Source organism: Notothenia rossii (assembly GCF_949606895.1).
Source record: "Notothenia rossii genome assembly, chromosome: 3".
NCBI lineage: Eukaryota > Metazoa > Chordata > Actinopteri > Perciformes > Nototheniidae > Notothenia > Notothenia rossii.
The window spans coordinates 13,345,843-13,363,569 of NC_136901.1; the positions used below are offsets into that span (position 1 = coordinate 13,345,843).

The following is a 17,727-nucleotide window of genomic DNA, read 5'->3' on the forward strand; positions in this document are numbered from 1 at the left end:
GTTCTTGACCTACTTCTCCTCTCTCTCTTACTGTAGTCAGAGTTATTTCAGGATTCACCTTTTACTCTTCTGATGGCTTTCAGTGATGTCACCAAGCACTTTCAGACTGTTTTATTTTCACTCACTGACTCCATCAAAGCTTCTGTGAAACATTACGGCTTAAAAATATATTTCTCTTCTATTTTTTGATGTCTTGTTCTCCCCTGATGAAGATCAATTCCACATCGTGGGTTTAAGATGAAAGAAAGACATGCATTGATTCAGTGGTGTCTGATAAGATAAGATACACAAGGATCAAAGAAACAACAAAAGCTAAAGAAAGATTATCCTCGCAGGGGCCGGGGGCTCTGTCAGCCGCTGATGGGGATCTGTACAATCAGAAAACTGTGGGGGGGGGGGGTTTCACATTTGATTTGCTCGTGACAACCAGCAGGGTAACTTTAGAAATGTAATCCGTTACAGAAACTATACATGTCAAAAAGGTATTCAGTAACCTAATCTGACTAGGAAGATATACAAGTAACCTGATTACTTTCTTTGGATTACCTCAATATCAAATGCAGTTCAAATTAAGAGAAATTTAATAACAAAAATATGTTTTTTACTTAAGTATATGTAATTATGTAACCTTATGTAGTAACAGTAATAGTTTACAAATGCTGTTTAAGCTAAATTCACAAATCAAAAGCATAAACTGTATTTTTGTATTTAAAATAAAGAAAAATGAAATATAAACCATAAAGAAAATCCATTCAGAACGTCTACCTACAATATATAGATCTTTATTTCAAAGTGTGTGTGTGTGTGTGTGTGTGTGTGTGTGTGTGTGTGTGTGTGTGTGTGTGTGTGTGTGTGTGTGTGTGTGTGTGTGTGTGTGTGTGTGTGTGTGTGTGTGTGTGTGTGTGTGTGTGTGTGTGTGTGTGTGTGTGTGTGTGTGTGTGTGTGTGTGTGTGTGTGTGTGTGTGTGTGTGTGTGTGTGTGTGTGTGTGTGTGTGTGTGTGTGTGTGTGTGTAAATGGGGCCAATGCAACCAGAATGAACTGGTTTAGGGAGACAAAGCAGGGGTGGGGGCGGGGGGGTGCTGAGAGAGCGACTAAACTCCACAGTGTTCCTGCAGCCGCCTGGTAGACACGTAAGTGAGTCTCAGCTCCTCCATCACTTTCTCAGCTGTGATACTAACATTTAGCAAAGGACAGTTCCTCTAGTGCTCTCTACTTTAAAAGCATGATAATACTTGGTGGAAGAAGTGATCAGATTATTTACTTGAGTATAAGTACTAACACACTGTAAAGTTTGTCAATTTCAAGTAAAAGTACTGCATTTTATGAATTATAATTAGGAGTGAAAGTACTTCTGCAGAAAAATATATTCAAATATTTCAAAGCAAAAGCAGCAAATCTTCACATTTAAGAAGCTGGAACTGTTTTTTTGAACAAAAAACTTCTGACAATTTTGTTTCTGTTAACCCTTCTCATGGTTTAAGGTACTTATACATAATGTTAGATGGTTTAATCTATACAAAATAATCCTATTATACAAGTATTGTGTGTTAAAATCTGAATTTGATCGTGAATACATCTGTAAAATAATAGTATGAAAATACTCAGGTAAATAGTACCTCAAGTGTGTACTTTCCACCTCTTACATAAGTTTTGTTATTAGCCCTCAAGTTGTATTATTATTATTATTATTATTATTATTATTATTATTATTATTATTATGCAGAGTGTGTTTCCTGTGCTGGTGAATGAACGTCTCACATTAATCTGTTCTCTGCTCTGTCTTCTTCTCTAAGCCTTTTGTTCAGAGCTGATTATCTGCCTGCTGGGTTTATTAGTCTTTTTGTCCCATTTTCTGCATTTCCCCCAATCCTCAACTTTAAAATAGTGCAAGTAAAGCTCTTCTTTACACACTTTAGGTGGTGTGTGTGAGAGGAAAGAAGTCAAGCTATTGTAGCATATTTTTAGGGTTTGATTAAAAATATTAAAAACGCATGCTTTCGCTTCCTGCAGCTTTAAGTAGCTTTGTTGTGTTGGCACATTCTGTGTGTGTGTGTGTGTGTGTGTGTGTGTGTGTGTGTGTGTGTGTGTGTGTGTGTGTGTGTGTGTGTGTGTGTGTGTGTGTGTGTGTGTGTGTGTGTGTGTGTGTGTGTGTGTGTGTGTGTGTGTGTGTGTGTGTGTGTGTGTGTGTGTGTGTGTGTGTGTGTGTGTGTGTGTGTGTGTGTGTGTGTGTGTGTGTGTGTGTGTGTGTGTGTGTGGCAGATGGGAGCAGTTTTAGGAGAATTACATATTATTAACTTGGCTTTTTATGCTGACATACTGGCCCTCAAACAGAGCGGAGAGCAGCAACCAAGCGGTGGTTAGAGAGAGGCAGCTCAATAAAAACCTGATTGTGTAAACCATTACTGCAGTGAATATTACCGACACACACATTTCAGTGCAGTCCTGTAAATACCAACTAGTGAGAGACAACCAGGTCTTTATTTGGGAAGCAGGTTTATATTTGAAGGTCTATATTTAAATTCCAACGTGTCACATCCATTTATATTCTCTGTTCCTCCCAGTGTCTGTGCATTATGTAAAGTATTCCTCTGCTGGAGTGTTACCTAGCCCCCAGCTGGGTGTGTTGTTCAATGAATTGATGAACACAGACTCATTCACGTTCATTCACACGTTCTTCCAAAGGTCTAATTTCCTGATTGGGAAGTCGTTTCTTTTGCTCATTTTGACGTCTCATGAATGCAGTGCAAAGGCCTCATTCCATAATGTAAAAGTCCATCCTATCGGTTCTTTTAATGTGTTCTTTATTTGCATTTGCTGCCACCAAGTTGAATGAAAGTGTCTGCCGTTCTTCCGCACTCCTGCTGAATCACAGATGTTTCACATTAAACGTCTTAAAGAATCAAAGGCTGTAATCTGTGCCTCTCCTGGCGTGTTTAATGTGAGACATCTGCAGGAAGAGCTGACTCATGGAATATTCTGGATTGTTCCTGTAGAGCAGTGGTTCTCAAACTTTTTCTGTCAGGCCCCCCTTTTGGAGAAAAAAAAAAATCGCCCCCCCCCAACACAAATAGTCACGTAATGGGCCAAGTTAACATTTATTAAAATACATCAATATGAACTTGAGCATTCCTTTGCTAGAACAGTGATAATAGAACAATGCTCCATGAGTCTGTGTGCTTAAAATACAAATAAAATACATAATACAATTGTGCAATCCCTTTGCTAGAACAATAAGTTATAATACTTTGCCACTATGCAATCTGTGCAAAAAAAATGAAAAGAAAGAAAATGCTGATATTTGGCAGAAAAGTGTGTCTTATCATTAGTGGCTGCAATGAGCCTGTTTGGCACTGCACATTTCTTCAAAACGGGGTTGCAGGCTCAGCGCCAGAGAGGGGGTGCTGTGGGCAACACATCCTCACTCCCAGGTCGGCCTATGTTGACGTTATGTCAAGGTCTCCTGTGTCGGCTTTTTCCAACGCAAGGGGGTCGGCCCTTAGCGTACATTTTCAACTTTCCGGGATGTCCATAGGCTTCTATATAGCTCCCTAAACGCAAGGCCGTAACCATGGAGTCAACATTGGGGGGGACCAAAAATTAAATAAAAATTTGAATATTAATTTCCTGCTAATCTAAAGGAAAATATATAAATATTCACTAACGCATGGGACACTTTAAAACCTGTTAAACCTCATAAAAACAACAATATTCACAAAACTGTGTCTCAGGCATAGGTGTAGGAAGCATCCTCAATATGGGTGGGACAATTTGACGGGGGGTGTTTAGGCAGGTGGTAGACCTCAGTAGGGGGGTCCGGGGGCATTATCCCTGGGAAGATTAGGCACTACATCTATGGATACCTCTCTCAACACCCATATGAAACAGAACTGTAAACAGATTTACTTTTTCTTTATGCATATTTGACTAATCACTCCCCTAGCTACTATTCCTGAAAAGTTCGGTTTTAACATCAGAACTACAAGTTATTTACACAAAGAAGCTAAACCAGAGGGTTCATTAACATTATCATTACGAAAGAAAATAATATAGATTACTTTAGAGCTAACTAGAAAAAGATACCAGAACTGATGGAGGGCAAATTAAAACATGACTGACCTGCTTGGAGCATCAACGCTAACTGAAGCTGGACTCGGACGCGCGACAGCTAAATACACCCACCGGGTACAAAATAAAGATATGCATAAACAAACAAAGGCGGAACCAATTTACATATGAAAAGAATATATCATTTTGGTGAAGTTCACAATAACAGAAAATGAAGATTTTCAAGTATACAAATAGCCAAAATAAAAAAGTCATAGAATAGCAATTTTATTTAAAAAAAATTATATCAGTTAGGCTATATATTGGGGGGGGACATTTTGAGCGTATCTGAATATTGGGGGGGATGTCAGCCAATCATAACAGTATTGTAGGAAAATAAGAGAAACACAAAAAATTTGCTCCCACTTGACCGTTAACGGAAAGAAACAAAACAAAAAAGCAACACCAAAACATGACATGTATTGAGTCCATTTCTGATATTTCCAGGGTCCATAATGGCAGTTTCAATCAGAAAGTGGACATATTTGTACTCTGTGGACTGAATTTGATTTCCATGAGTAGTGTTGCGACCATTGAATAGATTGATAGATTGTCTATTGTAGCTGTGCATTATATAACTCCCAGCTCATTGTGGACTGCAGTCATTGTCCACACTGATGCATTGTGCTACAGTAGCTCTGTGCAGATTGAAGCTTTGAGTCGCAGTAATGAGTGAAGACAGTTGTGCTGATTAAAACTGAAGCATATTTTCCCATCAGACAGCAAAACAGAAAGTCTGTGTGTGTGTGTGTGTGTGTGTGTGTGTGAACTGTCTCTGTCTCTGTGCCGTCCTGTCTCCCTGCTTCAGTTAATAGGTCAAACAGGGGCTGAAAAGAAGTCATTTCCGCTTGACTGCATCCAAAATCTCTAATTACAGAGTCAACACACACACACACACACACACACACACACACACACACACACACACACACACACACACACACACACACACACACACACACACACACACACACACACACACCAGCTCTCAAGCCCTTATCTCTAACCTCCCTCACTTGGAATAATTTGCTAAGAATACCAACCCCACACTGGAAAGCAGAATGTGTCTATCACCAGCACACTTGGCTTTAGATAAAAAAAAAAGTGACCATGCAACATAAATACTGTCAGCCTTTTATAATAAGGTGAGTGTGTTTTGCTTCGTCGACTCTTAGTCCATGGTCAGAAAACACTGTCTGCTAAATGCATGCTCTGCAGAAGATGACAGGTGATTGGTTGTAGCCCTAGCTCTGCGCTGACTGCTCTAAAAATCTGAAAAATGCTTTTAATTCTGAAAAGACAAGGACGTAGAAATGATTCCACCAATGAGAGCAGGATGCAAAACATATTAAAAATGGCCAAAAAGTTATTAAAATAAAACTCATTACTGCGTTAAATCAAGTCTTTATAAGCTATTCATTTTTGGGGATGATTAATATGGTCTATTCCATGAAAAACGCAATTAAACAACACATTGAGTTGGTGAAGCACTCAAATGTAATTAAAGTCAGATCCACTCGTGCTTCACATGATTATTAGGTTATTAGGCTCCAACCCAAATCTTTTAATTACAGATTCACAGTCTTAGTTCTGTTTGTGCTGTTCTTCCTGACCTTTGCAGCTTTAACTAAATTGCTTTGATCCTGGATTATGTGTTGAGGTATAAAGTGTATCTTCTTCATGTTTATCTGATGTTATAGTTGACTTTGAATCACGCTCCGCTGTCAGTACTCTTGTGCATGTTTGTGATTGGTCAAATGCTGCTAACCCCGCCTGTAGGAGCCGTGAAACATGTAGGCTATAGTATTATGTTTTGTTTTAATAGAAGATATTTGTTTAAGCACTATTGATTGGTTAGCTTGGGTCACATGGATATGGGCGGCACTCATTATAATCCTGTTCGCCTGTGTGAGGTGTGTGTGGAAGAGAGGGTGGGTCGTTGTACCTTTTGTTGACCGCAAGTTGAATTATTGTTTTGATTAATAACAATGTACATGTCCAAGGAGAATAAGTTGATCATCCCAGTTTTCATTAAACCACATTATCTTGCAACAGAGTTTTTGATCTCAGCAAGTACTTTTTTGTAGCGTGTCACACAATATGAAACAGGCCCGGCCTCAGCCTCTCAGCGACTTTGTTTGTTTCCTGCTGTCCCTTTCATGTGAATGCGCCCGTAGCCGGACTTGGTTGACTTACCGAGGTTTGTTTGTTAGGGTTAGTTAAACCAGATAACTCGACACAAAAGGATTCTGAATAGTGGCTCAAGCGTATCAGACACATTTTTCTCCCACGTCTCACGCAGTCTAGTCTGCATTTATTCACACTGCAAGTCTATTTTCCCACAATACACGCGTTAATGCGAGGTTAATACCCATAGAAAGGCTGAGCAGATAAGAAGGTTAGCCTTGTTTAACACTGAATGGGGCGACTCATTATTCTTACATTGAGCGGCCTCAATGAGAACAGGGCTTCCAGTGGAGATAGCTTTGTAAATGTATGTTTCATTTACAGAATGAAATGACAGAGTAAAAGGATATTAAATGGCCTTTGGTTATATGCCAATGTAATCTCAGTCATGGGGGAGGACTCCATGCACTGAACACTGCCGTTGTTCCTTTCTCTGACACACTCATTCCACCGGAAATAACCTCTCCTACCATCATGACCCTGAAGAGATATTGCCTTTGTCTACTTTCATGTTCATAAAAACACGCCATGTGGTTTCAGGACTACTTTTTTGTCTTCCTGTTGTGTCTAATGGAAGCTGGACCTCCAGGCGCTGACAGATAATCAGAGCAGAGAGGAAAGTCACTCGGTTTTCACAGTTTTCCGACCGCATTATTAGACACCTTATTGACGCATTCTTCTATAGTTGATGACATTACTGGCACTTTGTTTTAAGTACTTTTGGCAAACCATTTAGCGCATTATTTTAATCACATTATTTATGAAGTTTGAAGTTTGCTTGATCAGAATAATGGTATTTGGATTTTGGACAATACGTTTTCTCTGGAAAATCAACCAGAACGTGATAAATCATATTGAACATCTAGTTCATTCTTTCTCTTTACAGTATATATGTAACAACTGACTTATAATAACTTATAATGACCACTTGCCTAACTCTATCTCTTGCCTCCTGTTGGTCATATAACTCATGGAGCACTCTGCTGTAGCTGGCAGCACAGTGTTCACAGAAACTTTTTTCTCTTGTCATCTAGTTGTTACAACAAGGCGAAGGCTTCTGACCCAGCCACAGCAAACCGTCAGCGACTGATTTGTGAAACTAGCTCTGTCACACGCTCCCACACCATGCCACCAAATGAAAAGGAGCTACAGAACCACACAATAATGATGCTAATACTGTCCCAGACAGCAATACCCACAGAACTGGAGTCTGCTCTGAGTCTCTGGTCTGCTCCTCTGTTCCCTGGTCCCAGGGGGGGGGGGGGATGTGTGGTGTTGTTTCACATTCATACATGTCGGAGTGCATTTGTGAACCTAAGAACCCAATATGCAAGATATTGTTTGTATTAATCATGATTGAACCATACATGCACTGCAGCAAGCCAGCTAACTACTAGCAACAAGGGACACTTCTTTAAGTCCCTCCCCCAAGACAAATACTTATGCGTATTTAACGAATCGAGCTTCACAGTGTTGGCAGTTGATCATTCCTAAATGCACCTTTTGTGGCTTTCTTTTCAATGCTAATTCGATGTGAAGGGGCCAAAGCACAGCATACTTGACTTGACAGTCCATGATATTGCTGACGCAGGTTTGAAATCCGGCCCCCAGCCCCTTAACACGCCCCTCTATCTCCCCCATCCAAATGAAGGCTAAATTGGTCTCAAAAAAGGTTGTTATTCCCACTGTGAGGGGAAGTAGCTTTAGCCAAACTGCCAGGCATAGAGACAAGGAGAATAACGGCAGAACAGTAACGTAGATTATTTCACAGCCACATGTTATACTCACTATCAGAAGGAAAGTACAGGGTCAGAGAAATATCACTTGTTTTCTGGGCTCTGACTTGTGAGTTGGATTGTCGTGACAAACATACAGCTGCTTTCTATCACACACAGACAGGAACAAAGAGTGTAATGATATGGTAAGGGACCCCTTACAGAGTGCATTTACCGTGAATCTATTACAGTGATTTGCTCGGTGACTCTCACTGTCACCAGAGTGTTTTATATAATGCCGTCACAGTACTCTAGCTGTACTTATACACACTATAGGAGCCCAGCTGACAGACCCTCACCCTCCTCTGTCCCTGTCTCTGCTGCACTTTAAACTCTGTTTGTATAATTGTCATGGCACAATAGCTGTATCAAATGTTCATCCCGCTGCTGGCAGCTCTCAGGTCCCATATCGTCTGCCAGTGCAGATAATATAAATGTTAAAGTGTCCTATTGGTTCCAAAAAAGTAAAAAAACAAAAACTGTTTTTTATCATGAAGCTACAGACTCGGAGAGAAGAAAGAAAGAAAAACTTATTTCATAAATGCATAATATTTATTGCAAAAAACGTATTCTCTGCACCCTATCATCGTATCTAATGTTGTTAATGGAGACATGTATAGCTGGCCCTCTGTTGGGCCTTATTATGGGATGCATCCTGAGCACAGTCAATAACCTCTCACCTTAAACTCTGACTGGAAACAACATGAATGACCTCTGACCTTCACCCTGACCTTCTTTGTTCCAGTCTGTGAATCAAAAATGTCTTAATAATGCAATTTAAAGCCAAACTCAGAAGTGAATCCTCCACCTCATTCTGTCTCATCACATTTTTCATCTTCATATCGTAATCAGCGACATCTTTTACAGAATACCAAACGTAGAAGAGGCTCTGGTCGACCAAGGTCTTTATTGTGAATGAGATGAATATATTCATCCCCCCCGCTGCTGCTTGGGTTGATCCTGGGAAAGTTTGGAATGGTTCCCTCCTGGGATGCTGCTGCTCCGCCCGCTCCCTGGACGGGTTATTAGGGGAGCGGCTCTAATTGTCATCGCCCCCCCCCCCCCCCCCCCCCCCCCCCCCCCCCCCCTCCATCACGCAGCGGCAGCTCCGCCTGCACTGTGACTTAGACAGAGAAAGTGTGTTAGTCTGACTTCACATGAAGTATATTTGCTTTTAGAAGTTGTCTGCACGTACAGATTATCCTGTTCAACGGAATATAAATAGTATATGTTGTTAAACTGACCATTTTATACCGTACATGCCAGCGAGACATGGACATGTTGACCGCAGCAGGTGGGGATTAAACCCCTGACCCTCTGATTGGTCGACGCCGTTATTGGACTAATAATAACACAGAGCAGGAATTTCATTTGACTTTGGAGGATGTTGAGCACAGTGAAACACAGATTATGACCGTTTATTACACATTATTTAAACACTAACAGGAACAACAGAAGAAGACAGACAGGAATAAACAAACAGTTTGAGCTCTGCAGTGTTTAAGGACTTGTTAGCGGATATATAATATGTCTCATATCACCCTGCCGGGGGTTATTTTTTCTTTAGTGACCGTCTCATTGCACATTATCCCCTGAATTTAGAACTTGAGGGTTAACGCTCAACAGTAAAAGGAACAGTTATTCATCTTTATCTGGAGCCCTCCATGATGAGTTTCACACAATGTGAAAGTTAGGCTGTATTGATTTCTCACTCATTTGAATAGTTTTCTGTACAGATCACCTTAGGTTGAGTGAGCGGATCCTGCAGGCTGCTGAGCCAAAGCTGGAGATAGTTAATGATGTCTGTTGGCAAGCCTCAAGATAAAAGAGTTTCATGGAGAGAGAAAATGTCAAACACATCTTCTGCTGGCCTTTTCATCTCATGTCTAAACTCAGTATCATGTCTGGAACTTTGGTGTGCAGCGAGACAAAGCTTTCTAGTAATGAACCCTACGGCAGGGAACAACATGCAGGAGCAACTGTTAGTAATTGGCTGATCTTAAGCTTTGATCCGCTTTCATGATCACTGTGCTTATGGCTCATGTCTTGATCAGAATGATATGCATGTGGTGTGGGAAGATGGTGGTGGAAAGCATGGTGTAAGAGAATATACAGTGCATTGAACCCTTACCCGGCCAACACAAGGAGTTCAATGACAACAAAAAGCAGGCTGAAACAGAAAGAAATCCCCTACATGATAGCAAATATCATGGAAGTGTAGGTGTTTTTATTAAGGTATTGAGCTATATACATTGAAACACAGCTTTATACCTTGAACATGTCACAGCACGGTTATTTCTTAATTGCAACAACATGAGCTGTGTCTTGGATAATGGACAAACATCTTATTTAGGGTCAGGTTGTGTCCACTAAGCAACACAACATGTAGAATGTTATTGTTGCTATATCTAAAGACAAGCAGAAGTGAAAGTGTTTAAAGCAAACCTGATGGTGCACATGGGATGTCTGAAAGGATATATAACATAATGTATGTGTTGTTCAGCAGTCCCCTGTCGGATTGGAATGAGCTGTGATTTTGTTCGAGGAGCAGATAATGATTTCACCCCGGGGTGGGGTTCAACACTTAATGGTGAACCTTTTAATGTTGATTTTTCCTCTCGGCGTGTTTTTTTACAGGATGAGGGCTTTGCTGCTGCTGCTGCTGCTGTTTCTCACTGTCATCTCTGTCAGCGCTGCTGGGGGAAAAAACAAAAAAGGTACGATTCTGAAATCTAAAAATTGCCTTTTTTAAAATCTAGTATCCCAAACTTGTTATGAATTCATATTTTTACCATTTACATGTGAATGAGGACCGTGTGGATAGCAGCTGACAGTGATATCAATAATAAAGTAAAGAACATTTTGGAAAATACTATGTGTATTTGCCTTGTCTTTGACTGTGTGTTAAGTACAGAATTATTTTCACAATATGGTTAGCCTAGCATAGTCAATAGCTTGGCATAAAAGCTGGAATCAGGGTAGGGTAAAAGAGATAGCCTGGCTGTTGTTCATCAAGAGAACATGCAATGAACAGTTGTTTAATGGCTGAAGTAAAAGAAAAACAAATGAGTTGCTTTTGATTCTCCTTTGCATATGGCATAACAAAAATGAACTAACATAAGTAAATCGTTTTTAACACTGAAGAGTCACAGTTACAACGATATGTCATAGACATTTATGTATTGTTTTGCATAAATATCTTCTGAAATGTTTTGTATTGTCATGTTTTTTTCAGCATATAAGCTAACTAACTAGCGTAGAGAGTGATATGCTGAAGATTTTAGCACTTTAAAAGTACAAACACCCAGTCTTACCTGTTCCCATTTACATTTCCATAAGTCTCAGTGCACATTATGTTTGTAGACAGACATAGAACCCTTACACTGTGATGCACTCAGCTGCTACATGGCCACACATCTCATTAACCAGGATGTTTTCCAAGCTGCTAATAGCATGTTTTCTATCGGCTAAAGAGAGAACACCCTATAGAAATCAACACAAACAAATGTCTAATAATATACAACCTCTGCTACACATTTAGGTAATAACTGGTTATGCATTTTATTCCATCCTCAGAGAAAAACAAACCCTCGCAGTCCGGGTCAGAATGCACTGACTGGCGCTATGGCAACTGTGTCCCTAGCAACGGGGACTGTGGAGCAGGGTTTAGGGACGGGTCATGTGACCAGCAGAACAAGAAGATGAAATGTAGGGTACCGTGCAACTGGAAAAAAGAGTTTGGAGGTAAACACACACACACACACACACACACACACACACACACACACACACACACACACACACACACACACACACACACACACACACACACACACACACACACACACACACACACACACACACACACACACAAGTTTAAATGGTGATTATTTCTGGGAAAATTAATCTGCAACTAGAATTAGCTAGATAAATTAACTATTTTACGTAGGTAGTCTGTTCTATACACAACTGAACATCAGCAGGAGAGGACTCTTTAAAGTAGAGACACTACATACTGATAAACACCTGAACATAAGCAGGAGAGGACTCTTTAAAGTAGAGACACTACATACTGATATACACCGAACATCAGCAGGAGAGGACTCTTTAAAGTAGAGACACTACATACTGATATACACCTGAACATCAGCAGGAGAGGACTCTTTAAAGTAGAGACACTACATACTGATATACACCTGAAAATCCGCAGGAGACGACTCTTTAAAGTAGAGACACTACATACTGATATACACCTGAACATCAGCAGGAGAGGACTCTTTAAAGTAGAGACACTACATACTGATATACACCTGAACATCAGCAGGAGAGGACTCTTTAAAGTAGAGACACTAGATACTCAAATGAACCTGATCATCAGCAGAATATGGCCCCTTTAAGACAAACCACTTCATTACCTGAATGATCCCCAGCATGTTAGTCCAGAAACAGTACCTGCAAGCACCTGTAACATATGATGCAACACATTGCAGCAGTACCCGTTCATAAACACATACCTCTGTCTGGCTATAACCATACAGTTTGTGTTGACACTGTGTCTGGGATGATTCAACTCTCAAGATTCAGCCTCAAATGTTCATGACATACTTTGTGTCTCGGATAGCTCAGAGGATGACCATGGGTGTTGCATTGCTATGGAGGTTGATTTTCTCCTTTAATTGGAGGAGACCTGCACTGCTAATGTCTTATTTTTCCCAAAACAATTTGTACTGTACAGGGTTTTTTCAGATGGAACAAACTGGATCAGTGGTTGCCTAAAGCAAAGTGGCTTGTGCTCAAGTCAAGATTAACTTAAAGTACATTTTCACATGAAAGCGCCTCAACACAATTTACAAGACACAACGAAAAGTACTACAAGGAAGTGAAAATGAAAACTTAGTACTATAGGTGGTGGTAGGTTTTATGTTTTAAACATTTTGAGTAAGGAATTCAGAGTTCACTTTTTGGTGTAAGTTGGACACAAGCATTTCAATGTGGACACCAGTGTGACCATATGGCATAATGTTGCCTCAGATATCCAGGATGGTCAGCATTGAGTATGAAACTATATAATCCCTGCATCTACATTCTATGCACGGACAATGCATATTTTTTTGCCGATGCTACACAGCAGCGTTTTGACAGGGGTCACATGTGGGTGTTGCAGGGGTGGAGCATTGATTGGCCTGGTTGAGGTCAGTCAACTTCTGACCCGCTCCTTCAGAAGCTTTCTCTCCAGACACATACAGGTCCAGGTCACACATGCTTGCTGCTGTACGACGCAGAAGACTAGATTTAGTCAGACCGTTGGGTAAAGGATAAAGGCACATGTAGCAGTGATTTTTGGTTCTCTGAATAAAATGTCCATGGCCCTCAGGCAAAATAAATCCTGCATGGGAGGGACCGGAGGCAATTTTTGGGAGAAGTTTCATAGAAGTAAAACTAATCATCAAATCACCTTATCCAGAGACTGGTCAAACAATGGAGATTCTGAACCCCACTATACTATACTATCCTATAATATACTATGCTATAATATACTTTACAATATTATACTATACCAAAGCATACATTACCATAAGATACCATACGCTATACTTTACTGTACTGTACTATACTTTAGAAAGTTTGTTAAATATTTGTTTTGTTGTTATTCATGTAGAGTTGACCTATCTAAAGCTATCTGTTCTCATCAGATCAATATGATGTTAAATGAATCTTAAGGGACATTTAGACTGTGTCCATTTGCAGCATTAGAATTTAAGGTCAAATTGTGTTGCCTCCTTCTTATGATAATAAAACTAAGGACTTGTTAGTGGAAAACTAAACTTAAAGGTGGGGTATGTAATTCATTTCAGAAACACTTGTTGTTATATTCCATGGAATGCTCTTAACATCCCGATAGCAATGAATACATCAAATGCGTTGACAATAAATACATTAAAAAAATTCATCTGTGGAAACCGTGGCGCTGTAAAAAGCACGACCAATCACCTGAGCCAGCCGGCCCGGCTAAAGTAACTGGATGGCCTACCTGCCTGTCAGCCTTCCATTTTATCTCGTGCCCTCATTGGTCATGTGCGCGTTCGTGCGCGTTCGTGTGTGTTGGAGGAGGGGCTCTGTGAGAAAGTGGCAGATTTTTTCCGGCTGTGTATTTTCAAATTCTAGCGCACTCGAGTTGGTTTCTCCAAAATTACCTACCCCACCTTTAACAATTATATATGCCTTTTATGATATTCTGTGCAGGTTACACTTTGTAAATATGGAGGGATGTGTAAAAAAATAGAGCATAAACAAAGCTACCATTGCTGCAATGCTATCATGCCTTCATGCATTTTTCAACAAAACAGAATTATACCTTGAAGGAAAATCAGTGTAAGACATGGTCAATCCAAATTGGCATGATCAACAGCAAAATAAAACATATTTTCTGTGAATTCTGGAGGTTAATAAATAATAATGAATCATGAATCAGTGCTGACCCATGTAGTGCTATACAGGTCAGGTTGTACTTTGAGATCAGCTGTTGCATATATGCGCAACGGTGAGGTCTGTTTAATGAGCAATACGAATGAAATGTATATTCTAAATATGTGAAATGTCTGTTTGTACTGCCTTAATTTCTGTGTTCACAAATCTTCTCTCCCTTCTAGCTGACTGTAAGTATCGGTTCGTCAGCTGGGGAGAGTGTAATCCAAGCTCTGGCTCGCGGACCAGAACGGGGACATTGAAGAAGGCTCTGTATGATTCACAGTGTGAACAGACTATCTCTGTCTCTAAACCCTGCTCTGGAAAAACCAAGACGAAAACCAAAGGTAAGACTGGCACTCACCGTCATAATGAAAAACATTGTATTTGGGTGATTGAAGGTCGTTGCATTAGTAACATATTTGTAAAGTGATTCTGCAGGTACAGTAAACGTTTGACCTGGTCGTCATCTTAATTTGGCGTGTCATCTTGCAAAATTTGTTCATTAACAGGAAACAGTAAAGAATTGCTGAGGCTAATAATAATGACTTTTGTTTAGTTGATTTGATGGCATAAATCATATCATACTGACAGTGATGAATGCTTAAAATATCATTGTCAGCGTAGATGAAAAGTCTTTAGGAAAAGTAGGTTTTATAAGCCATGTACAGTCCTCAAAATGTGTTTTCTAATAACTTTGATGAAACCTAGCAGCACTTGTACACAATAAATACTTTTCCAATGATAGACAGCTGTTTGAATGAATATGCTCAATGTTCAATAACTGACCAGCATTTGGTGAAATAATGATATCATTTTTTTTCTTTTCAGGAAAGAAGAGAAAAGCCAAGGGAAACTAGTCTGTGGCCCCAACACTTCTACACTTATAGCCTGAGTATTATACACCAGTTTGAATGCACACTTCATCTGACATTACGTGTTCTTCTGGACTTTTTACAAATTGTAAATGTGCATTCATCTCTAGATTAGGACTAATAAAGTGATCATGACCAGTGATGGCCAGTATTCAAACTGAATTTTTCAGACTGCATTTTTAAGACCACCAAGCTAGAAATTCCTTGAGATATTTCAGAAGATGTATTCTGTTAAGGTATTCTCTTTCTCAAGCCAACACATTCTTATTTTAATCTCTCACCATAGTGACTTGTAGATGAAAGGGAATGTAGAATATAAGCGTTATACATTTGCCTTGGGACCACACAAGCCCCAAGTTATTTTATAATAATAATACAATACACAGACAGCAAGTGAAAGATAAAGAAAGGTCTGACTAACTGAACAAATGTTGACACTGACACCGCTTTCCATGGTTTGAATAAAGTGAAGTTGAGAATAAACTCAAGACTATGGTTTTTATCACTTTATATTTATATCACGTTATGTCATTTAACTTAATGTATGCCTCCATGAGTCCTTAGGATGATGATGTACATAATAACAAATAACAACCATAAACAATCTTACTTAATGTTAGTGCATTATAAGCATCTATTAAGTGTCTTATATTAAAAGTTAGGTTTTATCAACTTGTTATTTTAGGCATGACACTCAGAGCCGGCCCGACCCATTAAGCGACATAAGCGGCCGCTTAGGGCCCCGCAGCCACTAAGGGGCCCCCTAGCAAAAAAAAAAAAAAATTTTTTAATTTTTAATTTAAAAAATAAATAAATCTCAGTTAACCGTCGCCGTGATAAGTATGTTTAATTAATTGTGTTAATATGCCTAGATTGCCTACTCTCAAAGTAATGTATTATATTATTGAGTCAATAATATAATACATTAACCGTGCTTTACCTGAACCTCATCATGACACAAGAGAGGACGGCAGGATTGTAATTTCCCATGTTCAGTGAATGCAACAGAGGCAAGACACCAGACCAGCCAGAGAGTTGAATGGAAATAAACATCTGTCTTATTGGCTGACAGGTACCTATCATGTGAGCTGTGACAATGTTTAAAATAAACTGTCAGTCAGACTCAGAGTTTTTGAAGATGGACATAAGAAAATATTTTCTTAAAAAATACGACAATTTTAAAGTGGTGGCTCACACAACAATCCCAGAGCAATCACTTGAGCCAGGTAAACAAGGTATGTAAATGTCAGTAAACTTCCAAGTAATGCGAACATGTAAGCAAAGCATAAATTACAGCTACGTTGACGTTACTTTGAATCGCGGGGGTAAGCTAAACCGTTAGCAAGCAGCTATAGCTAGCCAGATATATTAAATAAACACTTTGTCATATAATCTAAATGTAATGTTTTTTAGCGTTATCTGGTGATTTCAAAGAAAGCTCTCTGGGAAATGTTGACTTACTGTTCGACATGAAGCTAGGAGCTACCTTACAGTACACATTTGATCCGGAGTCCTGTCAGTTAAAGTGTTTCACAGTTAGCTTAGCTAAGCATCAACCTAGCACTGAAATATATGGATGTTATGTGACAGTATTTCTGAGAAAAAGTCAGCTGAAATGGTGGCATAGTTGCCACTGCTTTACATGTCAACAGCATGTTTGAATGTATTTGCAGCAGTAAATGTGGCTGTTTGGCCACTGACGTTGCCATAACAACACTGGAATTTAAATGTGCAACCTCTTTTTGTGACAGATTTTTGCAAGAAATTATAATTCTTCTGAATGATATTCCTATTGACAGCTAGTTTCTATGTGAACATTATATGATGGACAGCCAGAGAGAATAAATGAAAAAGAGTTATGAAATACTATATGACAAGTGATAGTGATTTGTAAGATATCCATAAAGAAAAATCTGTTTACAGTTCTGTTTCATATGGGTGTTGAGATATGTATCCATAGATCTCTTAATGTTTCTCTCAAAGTGCACCAGATTGATGCTTTTAAATTCAATATTTAAAAAAAATCTTCCCGGGGGAGCATGCCCCCCGACCCCCCTAGAGGAGGTGAGGACCCCCTTAGACGATGTTAGGTCCACGGTGTTTACATGCTTATTTATACAATATGTGAGCTTATGCTAACATCATAAGACAAAAGTTGGTTCCGTGTTGTGTGTAGTGAGAACGCGCTAGAGTGAGGGGGCCCCCAAGCCAAAGCTTGCTTAGGGCCCCCAAAAGTCTAGGGCCGGCCCTGATGACACTGCACAATCAGAATTCAATCATTCCACATTATAAAGCATTTAATAATGGCTTTTTCCCATAG

General features: G+C 39.6%; 1 protein-coding gene across 1 annotated transcript; it reads left to right on the forward strand.

Moving 5' to 3' along the window:
- The first annotated feature begins 1,097 nt into the window (after positions 1 to 1,097).
- On the forward strand, positions 1,098 to 15,890 carry LOC307032256 (midkine-B-like). The gene is made up of 5 exons (XM_079670110.1): positions 1,098 to 1,131; positions 10,705 to 10,784; positions 11,644 to 11,811; positions 14,718 to 14,879; positions 15,364 to 15,890. Exons 2-5 carry the CDS (start codon positions 10,706 to 10,708, stop codon positions 15,390 to 15,392), a joined length of 438 nt encoding a protein of 145 aa, XP_079526236.1. The 5' UTR covers positions 1,098 to 1,131; position 10,705; the 3' UTR covers positions 15,393 to 15,890.
- The last annotated feature ends 1,837 nt before the right edge of the window (positions 15,891 to 17,727 follow it).